The sequence below is a fragment of the Pseudorca crassidens genome, chromosome 9 (assembly GCF_039906515.1).
Source record: "Pseudorca crassidens isolate mPseCra1 chromosome 9, mPseCra1.hap1, whole genome shotgun sequence".
Taxonomy (NCBI): domain Eukaryota; kingdom Metazoa; phylum Chordata; class Mammalia; order Artiodactyla; family Delphinidae; genus Pseudorca; species Pseudorca crassidens.
The window spans coordinates 69,885,299-69,903,102 of NC_090304.1; the positions used below are offsets into that span (position 1 = coordinate 69,885,299).

A 17,804-nucleotide genomic window follows, 5' to 3' on the forward strand; every position below is an offset into this window, starting at 1 on the left:
TAGGCTATGTAGTCTCTGAGTTTTTTCAAATTGTCGCAAATCTCAACAAGTTTTTCAAGGAGGTGGGTCAAAAACATCTTGCTGCAATTTATGTCAAAGAGTGTTCTACCTGTGTTTTCCTCTAAGAGTTTTATAGTGTCTGGCCTTACATTAAGGTCTTTAATCCATTTTGAGTTTATTTTTGTGTATGGTGTTAGGGAGTGTTCTAATTTCGTTCTTTTACATGTAGCTGTCCAGTTTTCCCACCTCCTAGAGTAATGCAAATAAAAACAAAAAGAAAACCATAAAGAAGACGAAAAGACAACCCTCAGAATGGGAGAAAATATTTGCAAATGAAGCAACTGACAAAGGATTAATCTCCAAAATATACAAGCTGCTCATGTAGCTCAATACCAAAAAAAGAGACAACCAAATCAAAAAACAGGCAGAAGACCTAAATAGACATTTCTCCACAGAAGATATACAGATGGCCAACAAACACATGAAAAGATGCTCCACATCACTAATTATCAGAGAAATGCAAATCAAAACTACAATGAGGTATCACCTCACACTGGTCAGAATGGCCATCATCAAAAAATCTACAAACAATAAATGCTGGAGAGGGTGTGGCGTAGGGAACCCTCTTGCACTGTTGGTGGGAATATAAATTGATACAGCCACTATGGAGAACAGTATGGAGGTTCCTTAAAAAACTAAAAATAGAACTATCATATGATCCAGCAATCTCACTACTGGGCATATACTCAGAGAAAACCATAATTCAAAAAGACACATGCACCCCAATGTTCACAGCAGCACTATTTACAATAGCCAGGACATGGCAGCAACCTAAATGTCCATCAACAGAGGAATGGATAAAGAAGATGTGGTACATATATAAAATGGAATATTACTCAGCCATAAAAAGGAATGAAATTGGGTCATTTGTAGAGACGTGGATGGACCTAGAAAGTGTCATACAGAGTGAAGTAAATCAGAAAGAGAAAAACAAATATCGTATATTAACACATATATGTGGAATCTAGAAAAATGGTATAGATGATCTTATTTGCAAAGCAGAAATAGAGACACAGACATAGAGGACAAATGTATGGATACCAAGGGGGAAGGAGGGATGGGAGGAATTGGGAGATTGGGATTGACACATATACACTATTGACACTATGTATAAAATAGACAACTAATGAGAACATACTGTATAGCACAGGGAACTCTACTTAGTGCACTGTGGTGACCTAAATGGGAAGGAAATCCAAAACAGAGGCTATATATGTATATGTACAGCTGATTCATTTTGCTGTACAGTAGAAACTAACATAACATTGTAAAGCAACTATATTCCAATAAAAATTAATTAAAATTTTTTTTCTAATATGTTAATTGAAAAAAATCCACGTATAAGTGGACCCATGCAGTTCAAATCCATGTTGTTTGAGGCTCAACTGTACAATGTGGCCTAATTGTGTTCAGAAAGGACTTGGGGCACATACAGTATTAAAGGTGACCAGTAAAACAGTGAGGGCCATGAGTGATGGGTTGTATTATTTAATCAGGAACCCAGAGTGTTGTATTTTTGACAGCAAGGATAAGTATTAAATTTTTTTAATAAGGTGAGTATATATTAAAAGATTCATGTTTTGTATGGACACCAAGGGGGGAAAGCAGCGGGGGGGGGGGGGTGGTGGTGTGATGAATTGGGAGATTGGGATTGACATGTATACACTGATGTGTATAAAATGGATAACTAATAAGAACCTGTTGTATAAAAAAATAAATAAAATTCGAAAAATCCAAAAAATAAAAATAAATAAATAAATAAAAGTCATGTTTTACTCTTATATGTTACTCAAATTTGGAACACCCTATAATTCTGAATCTTTTAAAAAAATCCCACAAGAATATGTAAAATCACAGGTGAGCTCTTCTGGAGATTATGAAAAAAATTTAGATTACACAAATAAAGAAATCACAGTAAAGATTTTAAATGTTTAAATCATAAAACCAAGAATACATCTTTATCATGAAATATTGGTAAATTATACTACAAAATACACAAACTAGGTTAACAAACTCTTGTCTACCTACCACACATCTTGGGGAAGATTTAAAGTTATGCTGCCTTTGATTTCATCATGGAAACACATATATCCTAAGGTAGCTAATGTTACATACAGAGTTGTAACAATTCCCATGCCAATATTCAATGCTTGGGTGAAGCGTTTTGATTCTTTCATTTGGTTTTCCAGTGGAAGGACCTAAGAAGAGAATGCAAATAATTTAAAACAATCTAATATCCCGTCTTATATGTACACAAATTAATCTTTCTATAGTTTATATGCAAACATAATTGTTGATGTATTTTTCTACGTGTTATATATTTTTTCACACTACAGATTTTTTTATTCTTAAAATAAAAAGATTTGAAATCAGCTCTTAGTAGGCAAAACTATGTTAGGTTTTTTAAAATAAACTTCTTACTCTGGAATAATTTTAGATTTACAGAAAAGATGCAGAGATAAACAGAAGACTCCCATATATTCCTGACCAGTTTCCGCTATTGTTAACATTTCACACTACCTAAGTACCTGTGTTACAACTAAGAACCAATATTGGTACATTACTATTAAACTCCAAACTTTATTTGCATTTCACTAGTTTTCCCACTAACGTCCTTTTTCTGCTCCAGGGTCCCATCCAGGACAGCACATTGCATTTTGCTGTCCTGTCTCCTTAATCTCCTCTGGTCTGTGGCAGTTTCTCAGTCCTTCCTTATTATACATTACCTTGACAGCTTTGAGGAGCATTGGTTAGGTATTTGGTACACTGTCGCTCTATTTGGGTTTGTCTGATGTTTTCTTCGTGACTAGACTGGGAAAATAGGTTTCAGAAAAGGATACCACAGAGGTGCAGTGCCCTTCTCATCACCCATGCTATCAACGTGATTTATCACTGGTGAAGTTAATTTTGATCACTTGGGCAAGACAGTGTTTGCCAGGTTTCTCTGCCTGTAGAGATTTTTCCTCCTGCCTCATCATACTCTATTCATTGGAAGTAAGTCACTACAGATAGAGGGGATTAAATTAGAGCTCCTGGAGGGGGGGTATCTACATAAGTTATTTGAAAATCTGCCCTATGTATTTATTTATTTAATCATTTATTTGTATAAGTATGGATTCATGTATATTTGTTTTATACTTTGAGTATGAATCCCAAACACTTATTTATTTTGTTGCTCATATCGTTCCATCTTTGGTCTCATGAATTCTATCAGGTTGGGTCCTGTGTCCCTTTGACATGCATCCATTCTTTTGTTTTTTGAGCACTTCCATACTTTCTGGCACTACAAGATGCTCCAGACCCACATTGAATTTCCTTGCTTCAGCCCTACAATCAGCTCTTTCTCCAAAGAACTTTGGTTCCTTTGTTGGAGAACTGTATTTAGAACTCAGGATCTGGGCGCTGAGTGTGCTCATTGCTACTGGGTGCCACTGCTTCCAGTTCTCTCAGCAGACAGAGTTAGGAAATATATGTATGTATACTAACCCATGTATATACATGTCTATAACTGTTCCTATATCTATCCCTCTGTATCTAATGTCCGTCAATTTAATAAGATGAATATTTTCATTATGGGGAAAAAAAAACCTTTAAAGGAAAAAAGGCTAACTGAAAGGTTAATTTTTTAGGCAAATATTTGGAGATTTTGACCATACAATTTGACCATGCAGTAAAAGACACTAAGTAATAATAATAACAAGTATTTACTGAGTGCTTACAATGTGCTAGGTATTTTTCAAAAGCTTTGCATGTAATACATCACATCGTATTTACAATAACCTCATGAGATAATAACTAATTTCATCTCCACTTTTCAGGGGCGTTAGTCAGGTCTACGTGGAAATTTTAAGTGATTAACAGAAACAGAACAGTGAACAATCTGTATGTTCCGGAGATAATCCAGACCTGAAATAAGAAGCTAAAGCCAAGAACGGTGTCAATGCAGCTAGAAAAGGAGGAAGAGAAGGAAATGAACATTTACAGAGGCTCCCTCAAGCAGCATTAAGTGTTTTACACATAATCTCCTTTATGGAATAGATTTGGGGAAATATGAAAAGAAGACTCAACATGTCTTAATTACTGACTGGAATGGGGAAACCAGGGACACAGTGAAAAGAAATACTCCAACATTTCAAGCTTAAGTGACTGGAAGTAAAACTAAAATAAATAGAGAAATGAGAAAGTGAAACTGGTTTTAGATTTAAAAAAAAAAAGGTTATCTGTCAGACTTCGGAGTTGTTGAATTTGAGATGTCAAAGGAACAACACTTAACTGGAAATGTCCAACAGTTAACTAGAGCTTACTAGTTAAAGCAGAAATGAAAATCTACACTTATGTCTGTAACACAGATAAGTGGAGCTGTAAGAATTAGTGAGAATTCTATAAAGGAGAATTCAGAGAGAGCAGAAACCCAAGTAAAATGGCATAAAATTGTCTTTTAGTTCTGTTTTGTCTGCGGTTCATATAAATAGATGTTTATGAGTGGTTTTGCTCCCATACCAAACCATCAGGCTATGAAACATAAGCTGTGGAGTAAACAGCAATATTCAACTTTCCCCAAATCTACATATTCTAGGCTTGAAATGAACTGGAAGCATCTTTAATGGAAATATTTAGGATCTCAGAATTCTCAGGATGTTTGTATCTCTTGGTATTAGCTTTATGATAACATCATTTCTCAAAACAAGTATGATACGTATAAATCTAAGAAGAGAATTTATATTTGACTCTTCTTATGCAATAGTAACTTTGTAACAATTTCAATTCATTTAAAATCATCTAGTCTATAAAATATGATGTTTGGGATTTGTCTGAATATAACCCAGACTTGCTAGAGTAGACAGAATACAGATCAAACAAAATTAGCCATAAGTTAATGGTTTTTGAAGCTGGGTGATGCTTACATAGGCGTTCATCACACTATTCTCTAAGTTTTGTATAGGTTTGAAAATTTCCACGATAAAATGTTAAAAAATCATCTATTCAAGTGTTCTCACTTCACAGATTAAGAAAAAGTGATACATCTAAGATAAAAGTCTTGGTAAGTAGAAGTAAACTATAATTCAAGTCTATCGTGCCAAAATGCAAATCGTTTTCTAGGAATAAAAAAATAGAAACAAAAGAAAAACAGGCATTTTTAAATGTAAATAAGTCCTTGTGTTAACTTAAGATTTTAAAACAACAGTAATAAAGACTAAATCCTTACCACTCCTATGCCTTCAAAAGCAAATACAGCAGTACCAAAAAAGAGAGGGTATTTTTTCCAGCCAGCCACTACTGGAAGGTTGTGGGGATCTGGCATATTCTGGAGAAAGAAAAAATAAGATGTCAATAACTTACATCTTTACTTACTTGAAAGAATTTAAAATGGAAGAGCGAAATCATATACTTCTGAGCTTCACAGCAGCAAACGTGTATTATAAATGTGAATAACTCTTTCAATAAAAACTTTAAGCATCCTATGTTAAACGTAGCCAAGCCGTTAGGATTTCACTGCCAAAAGCAATTGTTTCCCTCAAGCCCATACATTCCATCTGAGCTAAATGCTCCTGATTACCTGTTTCCACCTGTAAGTCCCAGGCTGTTCTCACTGGGTATGGCTCCTGCCACAATAGGAAATACATAAGCATATTCAACGTCTGAGCTGAGAGCCATATAGTCAGTTATCAACCACTGCTGATGGTGTCCAATGAAATTCATTCCCCACTCTACTTTCCTTGCTCTTTTGGTCTCTAAGATTTCCCGACTTTGGCTTTCTATCTCAATAACACTGTGCTGTTCTCTAGAACAGGTCTCCTCGTGGTTTCAGCATCTTACTCTTTGACCTGACAGCTGCCATTACCCTTATTACTTGTGCCTATGCCTTGACTCTGGCTTTGATTTCTTGGTCCTGACTCATAGCATTCTTCTAACTCTCATTATCTGGAAGCTCACAGACTGCGCATCTTGTTCAAGATCCCTGGGTCCACACTGGCCACTTCTTCCAGTTAGCCCAAGTCTCCTCACCAGCCTGTGTTCTCTGCCTTTACCTGACTAGAAGTGGAATTCAAGGCCAATGAAAGAGGATGAACAAAGAAACTGAAGTGTGACAGCACAGGGAAAATTTGGGGAATAGATTTAGAAGATCTGAAGCATAGGTAGAACTGTGTGATATAATGGTGAAACATAAGCTAGGGTCAAAATTTAAAAATTATTAAAATGTTTGGATTATTGGATAATGCTAAACTGTACTTCAAGGCTCACATGGTTCCCTCTACCTAAGGAGCCTCCTTTTCTGCTCCACTAACTCCTACATGTCCAGCCAAGGGGTCACGAACTCCAGAAAGCCTTGTGAGATCTTCCTGCCTGTCCCCTTTCACTCTCACATGCTATAACAAAGAGTCTACAGGCTTTGTAATTAAGATGGGGCAAAAAGGAAACATACATCCATCATAAAAGAATTTGTAATGAATTGCTAATGGAGATTTTAGGACAACTGCTTTGGCAGCAATGTATAAAATGGACTGTATCAGGAAAAAATAGGATTCTCCACCTTTTTTGAGTCACTGGCTCCTATGAGAGATGAAGGCTATACAGCTGCTCAGTAGAAAGATGCATATATACATACAGAAACACTAAATCTTATAAGTAATTTTAAGGGATTTGCAGATCCCCTGAATCCCATCAATAGCATATTTTAAGGAAACTTGGTTAAGGATCTCCAGACTGCCGACAATGAAATGAATTGAGGTTACTGCATACATCAGATAAAGAGGTTACAGCCTAGTGTAGTGGCAGTGAGCTGAAGTGGTGGCAGCAAATAAAGGTTCAGAAGTGAAAGAGAATTATAAAATCACGTCTATATTCCCATCTCTTGTGACTGGTTTAAATCTTAAAGGAATAAACAGAACACTAATGAGTTCTTTGTTTCACGTTAGGTAGTGCACTAAGGCATGATCCTAAATCTCACAGCTCTAATAAGTCAGGCATTACTATCTTCTGAAGCAACATCATACAGCCCAGAAACATACTTACCAGGATTCAAAACCAGATCTGACTACAAAGCCTATGCTTTCAATCTCTATGTCATATATTGCTTATTCAACTAAACAGTGTCCCCGAGAAGGAAACCAGAGTTCCCTGATTATCTCCTGTGTGACACATATGAAGTAGAGTCTTTACTTATCATTACTTTTACCTCCAAAGTGAAAAATATTTACTTGTTAAGAAACATATGACACGGTTAAAAACATGTTATACTTACCCTAACGATGTACTGATAAATTATCACAAGACTCACAGCCATGGAAACGTTGGCAAGGAATGAAAGCACAAATAGATTCTTGAGCTCACGAATGAAGACCAAAAGAATCAGAAATGGAAGGAAGCAAAGCATATATATCCTTAGGTCAATAGTTCTTCTCTCACATGGATCTGATGAATTGGTACTATTCAAAACAAACACTTTACTCTCCAGGAACCCTTCATGAACCTATACAGGATTACCAGGAGAATAAGGAAGAGGGGGGAAAAAAACTTCCATCAACTTATAATAATAAAGGAGAAATATGAAGAAAATTATGATCTATATACACTCTATGATAAATTCATTTACAATAAATAAAATACACAGTTTTAAGATACTCTAGTGTCTTAGAAATATATATATCAAATTTAAGGATAATTAAAATAGGATAATCTTCTTTGCAAAATAACTTTATCATACTGTGAAAAGAAAGTTCACTAGAAAATTATGAGGATGGATTTACTAATTTATTGTGAAGCTTTGTGAATGTGATGCTCATGATGACTAGAAAGGCTCAACCTGCTTCTCAGATAATCAAAAATGGAAGCATGCTTGTCCCAAATGGCCACTGGGTATTCTACTAACATACTTTTCTCAAAGTAAGAAACAATCTCTAAGTACCTCTTAGAAATGTACAGTACTCAAAATTAAATTTAGAAATCAGAGCCTAACTTTAAAGGTATTTTATAAAGCAACTGCTGATGAATTATCATTACTGTCAATAAATATTTGTTAAAAATCAACTATCTTCATGCATGCTAGACACTAAATAAATTTTTATTAGAGCAAAAAACTTCCACAAGTTAAATCAACTTTGCCTCAGAATTTATTTAGCCACGTCTATAAAACTATATTCAACTTTCAAGAGATTCAATGATTATAGGCTCCATTTATTAAAAATTGCCCTTGATTCAATTAATCACATAATCCAACTTACAAAAATAGAAATGGAATTATAGAGGACTTTAAAAATAATCTTTAAAACTCACAGCACAGGCAGATCAAACTATAATATAAATTCCAGTGAAAATCTATTTGCCCCAAATACTGTACCCTCCTTTGAACACAATGGAACGCAAAGACTTATCAAGTCTCTGGATACATAAATTCTTAAGAACCAGACCCTATAGTAATAACAGCAAGTATTTTCTGAGTACTTTCTATGTGTCAGGTACTGAACTAAATGTTATACAACATCTCATTTAATCCTCAAAACAACACTCTGAGGTGGGTGGTAGTATTAATATCAATTTATAGCTGAGGAAACTGAGGTTTAGGGAGGGTAAAAAAAAAAAAAAACACCCTATATAATATCAAGCCAGTAAGTCCTGATTCTAGGATTCAAACCCAGGCCTGAGATCCCAGAATCTAGCTTGTGACAGGTACATGTTTACCTGACCAAAATGCTGCAATCCTTAAAGAGGGGCCCTGCCCAAGTAGCCACCTGGCCTCCACCTTGACATCTCTCTCTCTCTCTCTCCTTAAATACAGTAACAAAAGGCCAAAAAGTCAGAAGTACAGAACAAAATCCTGATATGAATAATAATTTAAGTGTTTAATTTTACACTTATCCACAATAAGCAATGTTTAGTGTCACTACAAATGTACATATCATCTTAAACTGCAGGGAATATATCTACTAGTTTTAAGTTATATTGGCAATTTATAACTCACACAGGACTAACAAACTCTCAGGTTACACCATGTACCATTTAAGAAATGCATAGCTCTCATTTATATTGTAATTGTCCATTAAAACTTTTAATTTTATTTTCTATAATTTGAAATAGAAGCAAATTTGATAATTCACATTACTTGGCTTTTAAGAATGTATTTTATTTGTTGACCCAATTTCCTCTGTAATCAAACTATTTACAGCCAAATACTTCTGTATCAAAGAAGTACGTCCAATAATCAGATTAGATAATGATCAAAGTTAAGCTCTAACAAGGATACCTGGTAAGAGAAAAGCAGTTATATAACCAATTTTAGAAAGGACTGTTTGAGTCTTTAGGTGCTTGGGAATTTGAAATCAATTCTACCACAAATCTCTCATAATAATTAGTATTCTTTGGCAGAAAGATGATTATAAAAATTCTCAAGATTAAAAAATAAAGTAAAATAAAAATGTAGATACATACCCAGAGCAAGATTCAGGTAAACATTTGAATCCTTTGGTGCCCTCTAGAGACAGAGACTGGCTATCTAATAGGACTTCCTATGATCTCACATGTTTACCAAAATGCAAAACACTGAAATAAATATTATAAAATAAAATTACTAAATTCAGTTGTTTCCATTGAGATCTCAAATTTACTAAATTCTACTATTTATTAACTTTTCAATTCAGTAATTTAATGGTTAAAATTCCAAAGGCAGATTATGTTCTTCAGCAAAGCTAAAATGTAGAATTAAAGACACAATACGCTACATTTGCATACTGCATATAAAATGCATAATGCATTTTATAAAGGCTTTTGCAAACCTTTGTCAGCTGAGCCTCACAATAAATTTATGAGGAACATGGGGAGATTCTGCTACCGTTCCCATTTTACAAATAAGGAAACCGAGGCTTGACGAGGCACAAGAGGGTCTTACCCAATGTGTGAGTTAAAACTGAGAGCACGGATTTGAATTCAGATCTTCTGACTCTAAAGTCCATGGTCTTTGGTATCACAACATTTTTTTTCCTCTGAATGTAAAATCCCTTCCCAACTCTTCATGCTCATATACACTATTTTGTCTACCTGACATTTTCTTGAGTGTCTTAGAGTGAGAACAGAGAGGAGCTACTATAACCACCACGGACTAGAATCACTGGAAGCACCACAGTTCTTTTCCCCCTGTCGATTGTCCACAGTGGCTTAACGGGATCAAGAACAGCCATGTGACAGGTACAAAGCAGGAGATGTATACGTTTGTATGCGAACTAAACTCTTAATTCTTTGATTCGATGAAATACTGAAACTTTAATTTTATGTAGATTAAGGAGGTAAAAATCTTACAAATTTTAACTGTAAAAGTAGTAGCAATTAGTAAGGTTTAATCAAACCATGTGTCTTTTATTGGAGATTGCTATCAAGTGTGAGAACCCCTCTGCAGAGAGGGAAAATCTCTGATGATGCTGTTTCAATGACCATCTGTCTGCTCTGCAGAGGTGAGGTGCTCAGCGTTGCGAAATCAGCTTTTCAAGTCTCAAGTCTGACTGAATGTCTTTTCCCATATTGCTCTTCATGCCTCAAAAGATCTTTCATCTATCTACAGCAAGCTTCTCCTTACCTTCCAGAGAGTCACTTTTTCTACCTGGTCTTCTTAGGATATGTGCAAATGAGTTAAATTCTTCCATTCAACTTTGGAAGCATCTGATATCATTTCATAGGAGAAAGTCACCAATCCTAAGCTTATATTTATTTTATGTACTTAACACAGTCTGTGTCACACACATACACATACACACAACTAAAATCAGACAATGTCCTGCCCAGTGATGAACAATTAATATACTGTGTGGCAGCTACGTCAGGCACCTAAGTTTCTGCCCAATTCACATGACCTAGGGGACACTGCTCATGCTCTGTGAGACTAGGTTTCCTCATTCATAAAATGAGCGTAGAATTTATATTACAGAGTAGTTGTAAAAAATTAAAGGATATATATCATAGCTTATAAATATAATATTATAAGGCATTATTAGCATTATTTATAACTTTAAATCAAGCTTGTTGGTAGCTCTCTTAGGAGATGATAGAAAAGCTATAGTACCACCATGCTGCACAATCCTAGAAAGGCACCATTTCCACTGTATTCTATGTAAATGACTGCTAAGATGGTATGTCTATCTTGCCAATAAACAGCCTCTTAACTTAGTTAGCAGCCCTAAAAATATGTGACTTGTGGAACTAAATACTTGTAAACTCAAAGGCACATCATCTATAATGAGTCGTGCTGATAAAACCATCAACTCTCTTATTTATAAGAGAAAGACTCAGTGACCCTTTCCAACATTAAAAACCTAAGCTGGTGGCTTTATTAAACTTTGGCCTGCAGACCAAACCCATTCTACCACCTATTTTTGCAAATAAAATTTTATTGGAATACAGCCATATCTAATGTATTGCTGTCTATGGCTGAGTTGAGACAGAGATCATATGGCCTGCAAAACAGAAAATACTTATTATGGCCCTTTATAAAAAATGTTGCCAAATCTTGGTCTAAATATAAAATGAAGCAGTTTATAACTTAGAAAAATGAGTCAAATATATACTTAGATATATAGATTCTGTAGAACACATATTCTGCATTAAAATACTTATGAGAAGTTCTACATATTACTATATATAATGCCTACTACTGCACCATGCACTTGTGTATACTAATAAATGTTATTGATTAAAATAAAGAAGAGCAGAGGGTGAAGTAGGCATAATAGGCCAACTACCAGTTAAAGCACATAAAGAAATGTGCTTTGGCATTATTCTGATAGGGGAGCTTTTTTATTTCAGTGCTTTGCATGTTTGTTCAAATTGACAGTCTCTACCAAGACTGCAAACCACTCTTAAAACAAACCTTTATAATATGGAGAGAACTACTGTACATTTCTGGACACAGTATCTTTTTAGACAATGGCAATAATTATGAGATTTTAATAATGCCCACTTTTTAACTTCACTTTTTAGGCTGCTGGCTAATGCCTTATATACTTTTTTATAAAATATCAATGTAAAAAATATGCTACCAAAACATCCGTGTATCTGCTTTTGAGGTCTAAATTCCAAATAGCCAAGAATCAGTAAATTATGCCTGTTTTGATCTGAAAGAACAAGCATTATTGATATAATAGCAAGAAACGTAAAATTCAATTATAGCAGAATCCAACTTGCAAAAAAAAAACGACTAAAGGAAAATCTGGAAAGATACATGATTTATGAAAGAAACACATTTTCATATTCAACCACAGCTTACTCAGAGGAAATATGATGCCATAACCATGGCATCAGAAGAAAATGATTTCAAAAACTGGAGAAAAATACTTACTTGTTTCACATTTTCAGCTAAGAAGACAATATAAACACTACAGAATCCCAGCTGTGTTATCACCAGAAAAAAATCAACCACACTCCTGAAAAGAGATACCCACAAATAAGTATTAATAAGAGCTGCTAAGATGTCGATGTATTTTTTCTCTTTTTAACTATTTTAAAACATTTCATAATAGTATTTATTCTTTTTACTTCATTACAATAAGAAATAGGCTTAAAGCATTTATTTTCTACAAAGAGCACATATTTATGATCTGTTTATCACCAGAAATATTATTAAGCAAAAATATGTTACATAAGTTAAAAGCCCATATTTTCCCATCATTTCCTTCTGAAATTCAACAGTTTAAGAGTATCTGTCTAGGGCTTCCCTGGTGGCGCAGTGGTTGAGAGTCTAGCTGCCGATGCAGGGGACGCGGGTTCGTGACCTGGTCCGGGAAGATCCCACATGCCGCCGAGCGGCTGGGCCCATAAGCCATGGCCGCTGAGCCTGCACGTCCGGAGCCTGTGCTCCGCAACGGGAGAGGCCACAACAGTGAGAGGCCCACGTACCGCAAAAAAGGAAAAAAAAAAAAAAAGAGTATCTGTCTATAAAATGATTTCATGAAAACATTTCATCAGTTACTTTAAGCCCATCTCTCCTACTTCTCAAGATCTTTTTCAGATCAACCCAGTGTATTTCCCAGCAAACAGGATGAACATATTCCCTACTACCCAAATCACTAATAAGAACAGGAATGGGAGAGGACTGGGGGCATGGCCCTAAGTCATTCCACCAGAGACCTCTCCAGGAGCTTAGCTCTGTTAATATTCTTTTAGATACTCTAAAAAATTCCAGCTACATAAAACAGCACATGGGAGTAGGAAAGGGGAATCACCGGTCAAATGAGCTTTATTTGGGTATTATTATAATCAAAAGTCGGCCTACATGTTATTAGTATACAGCCCATACCTTTCCCTATTGTTCTGGGAACAATTAGTGACACAAGAGCTTGCATTTACTAATTCGTTATAGTCTCTTGTTTGACCATTAATGTCAAGCTGTCAAGCAACCTAGTCTAAAAAATCTACAGACCCTCCTCCTCCCATTTGAAACTTGAAGCGCCCGTGCCCATCTTCATTCTTGCCATAACTCTCTAGTTCTCTATCGTTCTTCAGGGATCTCATTTAGTTAGTAATTTTGGTACCTTGAAATGAATTCAAGTTTCTTCTCACTGATGAATTACATATAAGGTATTCCCTTAAGATCTCTTCATCCACCTTTGATTTTAGTATCCTTACCAACAATCATTCCAGCCACTTCTATCTGAAAGCCATTCTTTTTGATAGAAAAAAATAGACAAAGTTGCCTATAGACTGGGGGCAAAGAAGGAAGAAGACAGGGTTCTGGGGGCAAATCCCTAGGGCATTAGGCTCTGTTTTCTTCCTTCTCCTACACAGCATATCAGGCTGTGAACTCTGAGCAGCTCATAAACACATCTAACGTCCTGAAAATCCCCAGAAAGGCCATATTGAACCATAAACTACTCTACTAACACTGCTCTTTTCCTTCTTTTAATTTCCACCACATGTATCATTGGTACCATAGCCAGCGTGTTGTGAATTGCCTGTGCTTATTTTCCAGTCCTGTATTTACCTGATTTTGATTAGCCGTGTCCACCAATAATAAAGTTACATTTAAACAATACAAAAATAAAAACAAGATTATGCTAAAATACATACTTTGGATGTCTTAAGAACATGTAGCTAAACACCACAATTTTATTTGAAATAGAGATAGCAACATTTCTCTTGCTCTTTTTCCTTTACTTAATTATTGATCATGATTATACCAGAGGTTAGCTAGGTGCTTTATAAATATCATTTTATTTAGACTACCATAATAATACTTCACAGGATTACTCATTTGATAGTGAAAAACTAAAACAAAATAAAAATACTTGGACCCAGGTCATAAATTCGTAAGATGGTAGAGTTGAGATTTGAATCCAAGTCTGTCTAACTCTAAATATTGTTTCCTCCCAACTTTATCACACTCTTGTTAATGTATCTTGCCAGGTTAAAATACTTAAAATTAATGTAAGTTTAAATATTATTAATACTTAAAATAATTACTAATAACATAGCAAGTACTTACCGTCCCCATGCTGCTTGCTTCTGCAGACAACTCCAAGGACTTACTTCCATAGCAAAACTCACAGTGTCACTATACCCTAATGTTGACCTTTTAAACCTGAAATTTAATGACATACATGCATATGAAAAAGAAAAATTTTTAATTGGTCCATAAATCCATTTCTTGAAAAGAACATCAGATAAATGGGCTATACACTGACAGAGGAGTTTTTGAAATTTTGAGATCTGCATACTTCTAAAGTTATCTCATGAAATTAAAAATTTTTGTATACCCTTCTTACCAGTATATTAGTTTTTATCCACCGTTAAAGTTTATGTATTTGTTGAATTCATATAACGTAGTATTTGTGTTTCACTGATCTAAATGTTTCAATTATCTAAAAACATCAACTACACTGTTCATGCTTAAATTATTCCATTCTTATAACGGCATTATTTAATACATCTGTACAGGGCTTTATAATATATTGTTACACAAACTACCCTATTTAATCATCAAAATAGCCATGTTGTCTCTCCTATTTTTTTTAAGTATATATTGTTATTTAAAGATCATAAATGACGTGCCCGAAGTTTTAAGAACATTTAACAACAACAAAAAAGAGTTAAGATTAGAATGTTAGTTTATCAGAATAGACAGTATTCGTTTTTTTAAAAAGTTGGTTCACTATCCAATAGAATCATTTTATGATGCAAAAATAAAGAAAACAAAATATCGTTTCATTGACTATCTACCAACCCACATATCAGCAAAGAGCAGCAAAGGCATTACACCCAAAATGAAATTACTAACAAATTAAAGACCATTATTCTTTAACTAAAAGTAGCCCTGCTGCCTCCACTTTCCCCATATAACTTCCCTGAGTTTTTTCACTTACACTAAATAAAAGAAACCATTCTATTTCACTTCTTTTAAAAGAACTATATATATTCTGACTAGATTGCAATCATATGAAATCCTACGTTTTCCCATATTCATTATCCTAGACTTGTCTATGTAACAGATTATAGGAAATACAACTTCTAGTTGCAAAGCACAGTAGAAATATAAGACTATCTGATACTTTAAATAAATATATAGATTTAAAATAAATTAAATAGACTTGACAAATCCACATTTACCTCTGACATAGAAAGTGACTGCAACGTACCAAAATGTGCATACAGTGAACAGAAATAATTCCTATAAACACAAGGCTGATTGGTCCAAGCTGTGAGGGAAACATTTTATAATATTTAAATATTTCAGTTTAATAAAAATCAAGTTACCTTATAAACAATGAGACAACAGACTACTAATTTGCAGTGAGTAAATATTTGTTAGGCAAAATGATTAAAGAGTCATTTGCATAAGGGAAATTAGTGAATCTGATACAGAAAGAATTTAGTAATATTTAAGACAACCACATATGATTCCATCTTATCGACTTGGCTATCCAAAGCTATGAATGTAGAGTAGAGGTATGCAACAAAGTAGAATAGAATACAACATCATACTTAACATCGCATGGCAAATCTGTGACTATCAGTGTCTCACCATTATAAGTATATGCAACTATGAATCATTATCTAAATGACTAAAAAGCACTGTATCATCTGGCATTGTGGGCAATCTACTTCTTCCATAGATTGCTTGTTGAGAATTACGTGTGAGAAACTGTGCCTAGAAAATAATTATTTGAAAAAGTGGTACATAAAAATTTTCAAGTACTTATTTACTAAAAATAAAATGATGCCTGATTATTGAGAGATAGACAAAATGCTGCCAAAGTTTATTTTTATAATCAGAAACTTTAAAGTTTCTCTAAATTAGGGTGGACAAAGTCCAATGCAGAGAAAGATGATAGTTACAACTGTTGTTAAGAAAACTGGTCAGTTAAAAAAAGTTAAATATAATTTCACTACTTCATAAGTGAATTCTCCCCTACCAGGATTCTCTATAATTACAATAATTGGTTCTAACAAAACTTTGAATATTTGTTTTCAAAAGATATTGTTATTCCTAGGGGCTTCCCTGGTGGCGCAGTGGTTGAGAGTCCACCTGCCAATGCAGGGGACTTGGGTTCGTGCCCCGGTCCGAGAAGATCTCACATGCTACAGAGCGGCTGGGCCCATAAGCCATGGCCGCTGAGCCTGCACGTCCGGAGCCTGTGCTCCGCAATGGGAGAGGCCACAGCAGTGAGAGGCCCACGTACCGCAAAAAAACAAAAACAAACAACAAAAAAAGATATTATTATTCCTTTTCTTAACTATTATTCTTTAAGTCTGAAAACTACATATTTTATTTGGAATCTAAAAAACTATAAAATTTCACCAATACAAATACTCTATAAATGTTTGTTGATATGAACATATTACTTAAATTCCTGAAAATCCAAAAGAATAATAAGATATAACCATATCTGGAAAAATCAAATAGTGATTTAGGATCTTTCTGTCAAATATTATAAATAAGTAATTAAGTAGAAGTGAAAAGAGTAATTAACTCTCATTTTTAGATATTATTATCACAGTTCACATAATTTTATCAGCAACAGCTAAATGATTATCTAGTTGTCACCTGACCAGGTTATATTTGACTAGGTCAGATGTTAACTTGTAATTTTTGCTGTAAATTAAGACTGATAACTGTATTTTAACTAGAGATTACAAAGATGAGTCTTACCACTATGCCTGCATTTTTTATTGCCAGTGGAAGTCCTAAAAGACCAGTTCCAATATTTCCCTTAAGAAGATGCATAAGAGTTTGTACAAATCTGAAAAGTAAAAGTTGTAAGATTTAAACATTTTAGAACAAAAGCTATTAAAATCACATGACCATGGTTTTAGCATTAAAAGGGAACTAAAAATTAATCTAGGCAAGGAATCAAATTAACATTTCCATTCAACCAGAAGTTGAATGAGCCAAAAGTTATATTTGGTTCAAGTCCTATCTTTGCTACTTAAAAGTGGAATACAGAGGGTTACTATGGAGATTAAATGAGTTATTTAAGTGAAAGTATTTTTGTATTTATTAAAGTAATAAAGAAAAGGTAATTTTCTCATAAGATTCTTTGCTGCTATGATATTCAGAACAATGTTGAAGACTATATACAGCTAAGCTGGTAAAACAGCAATTTGTTGCACTATCTATGTAATCATGATATTAAACATAGCTGATCTATGATTATCAACCTCAGAGGAAGTTAATTAAAAGAAAAAACATACAATTTCTAAAACTATGTGTATCATCAGGTAAGATAAATACTAATTAACTTTCAGACAACATGAACTCCCAAGGGATT

The 17,804-nt window shown here is 34.4% G+C and overlaps 1 protein-coding gene across 4 annotated transcripts in view; it reads right to left on the bottom strand.

Moving 5' to 3' along the window:
* The window catches only part of SLC36A4 (solute carrier family 36 member 4), a 44,679-nt gene that overhangs the window by 16,436 nt on the left and 10,439 nt on the right, over nucleotides 1–17,804 (bottom strand). The window contains exons 3-9 of one of the 4 annotated variants that reach the window (XM_067750694.1): nucleotides 17,186–17,276; nucleotides 15,643–15,731; nucleotides 14,522–14,617; nucleotides 12,380–12,464; nucleotides 7,304–7,531; nucleotides 5,267–5,365; nucleotides 2,089–2,258 (exon numbers count right to left, since the gene is read on the bottom strand). In XM_067750694.1, coding sequence (XP_067606795.1) covers nucleotides 2,089–2,258; nucleotides 5,267–5,365; nucleotides 7,304–7,531; nucleotides 12,380–12,464; nucleotides 14,522–14,617; nucleotides 15,643–15,731; nucleotides 17,186–17,276 — 858 coding nt within the window. Of the gene's footprint in view, nucleotides 1–2,088; nucleotides 2,259–5,266; nucleotides 5,366–7,303; nucleotides 7,532–12,379; nucleotides 12,465–14,521; nucleotides 14,618–15,642; nucleotides 15,732–17,185; nucleotides 17,277–17,804 lie in introns of those variants that run through there. The other 3 variants (XM_067750696.1, XM_067750697.1, XM_067750695.1) reach the window with 3 other exon arrangements.